At 35.6% G+C, this 1272-nt stretch overlaps 1 protein-coding gene across 1 annotated transcript in view; it reads left to right on the forward strand.

Moving 5' to 3' along the window:
* Positions 1–1272, forward strand: part of LOC119593930 (proteoglycan 4-like) — a 51002-nt gene that overhangs the window by 24468 nt on the left and 25262 nt on the right. The window contains exon 3 of the mRNA XM_037942948.1: positions 234–303. Within this exon, the coding sequence (XP_037798876.1) occupies positions 234–303 (70 nt within the window). The remainder of the gene's footprint in view (positions 1–233; positions 304–1272) is intronic.

Consider the following 1272-nt stretch of genomic DNA (forward strand, 5'->3'; position numbering starts at 1 on the left):
ATCAACTGTAAAAACCAAAAATATCTTTTTCCCCATAATGGTTTACTTCATTCGATTCCACAGCAGACCCAATCAAAATATTAATTAATTTCTTTATCTATTTCACCTTGAAGTCAAAGGATAATAATTTCAATGGATTCGCTCTTCCCTTCAGACAAGTTAAATACACCCCCTCACCCCGACCTAAATAATATGAATTAACTGATTGTGTAACTGGGCTCTCAAATTGACAGGTTGCCTTCCTTCTTGGAAAATCCCGGGTCCTGCTTAATTCTGCAGCTGGGGAAAACCCCTCCCAAATTCGTAAGGGCAAATAAAAACGATTGAGGTCAGCTTTTTTTTCATTTTAGTTTTAAAATTCCCCCCCCCCGTTTAAAGAAAGCTCAGTTGCAATCTCGAAAGCTTTTCTTTTCTGAAAAGGGAAAATTCGCTTCCTTTTGATTTTGCTGATTATTTCATACTTCGATGTGATGATTTTTTGTAATCAAATCCTTTGGAAGGTGTTAGTATTTAATGCCAGTATGAAATGATCGCGCAAGAACAATATCCCTCATCACTACCGCGTCGAAACTCATGATCACGCTTTACTTACGCATTTTATTTGGGGTTTTTTGCAGCTAAAAAAAGGACAAAAAGGAATCATAAAAAAATTAACTTTTTTCTTTTTTCTGACTGGGAGAATAAAATACTTCACATCACGGTTTTTAAAGGAGCAAGACAAAAAAAAGTCAATTTTAAAACACTTAGAACACCCTTAGCTAAACGGTTATTCTTTCATGCTAAAATTTTTCCATGTGAATAAGTAATCCATTGACCCTTCCATGCGGCAATCAATCCAAAGAAAAATACATGGGCGTCTGCGGATCGAGCTAATGGCTTACCTGATACCCTGCCCCGTTCCTTCCCTGTCACTGGGCCCGCCAAATCACTTGTTTTTTCTTTAAACAACACAGCGCGACCGTCGTTGGAAAATTCCCCTTTCCCTTTTTTTCCGAGATATTTCTCAAAAACCCTTTTTAAAAATTTCAATTGTATAATCTGCCATCCATTCAGAGGGGGGTTCCGAAAATGAAGAGTGAACAATAGATTTAATTTTACAAATGTTTAAGATTATCATTTTAACTTTTTTCAGAGCAGTTTCAAGAACGTCGATATGTTGTTTGAATTGACATTGCAAATATAAACAAATTTAAAAAAAAGGCAGGACAAGTGCAAATTTATAAACAAAGTGAAAAACTACTTTTAACAATTATCTAAACATGTCCCAAACCC

Source organism: Penaeus monodon, chromosome 33 (assembly GCF_015228065.2).
Source record: "Penaeus monodon isolate SGIC_2016 chromosome 33, NSTDA_Pmon_1, whole genome shotgun sequence".
NCBI lineage: Eukaryota > Metazoa > Arthropoda > Malacostraca > Decapoda > Penaeidae > Penaeus > Penaeus monodon.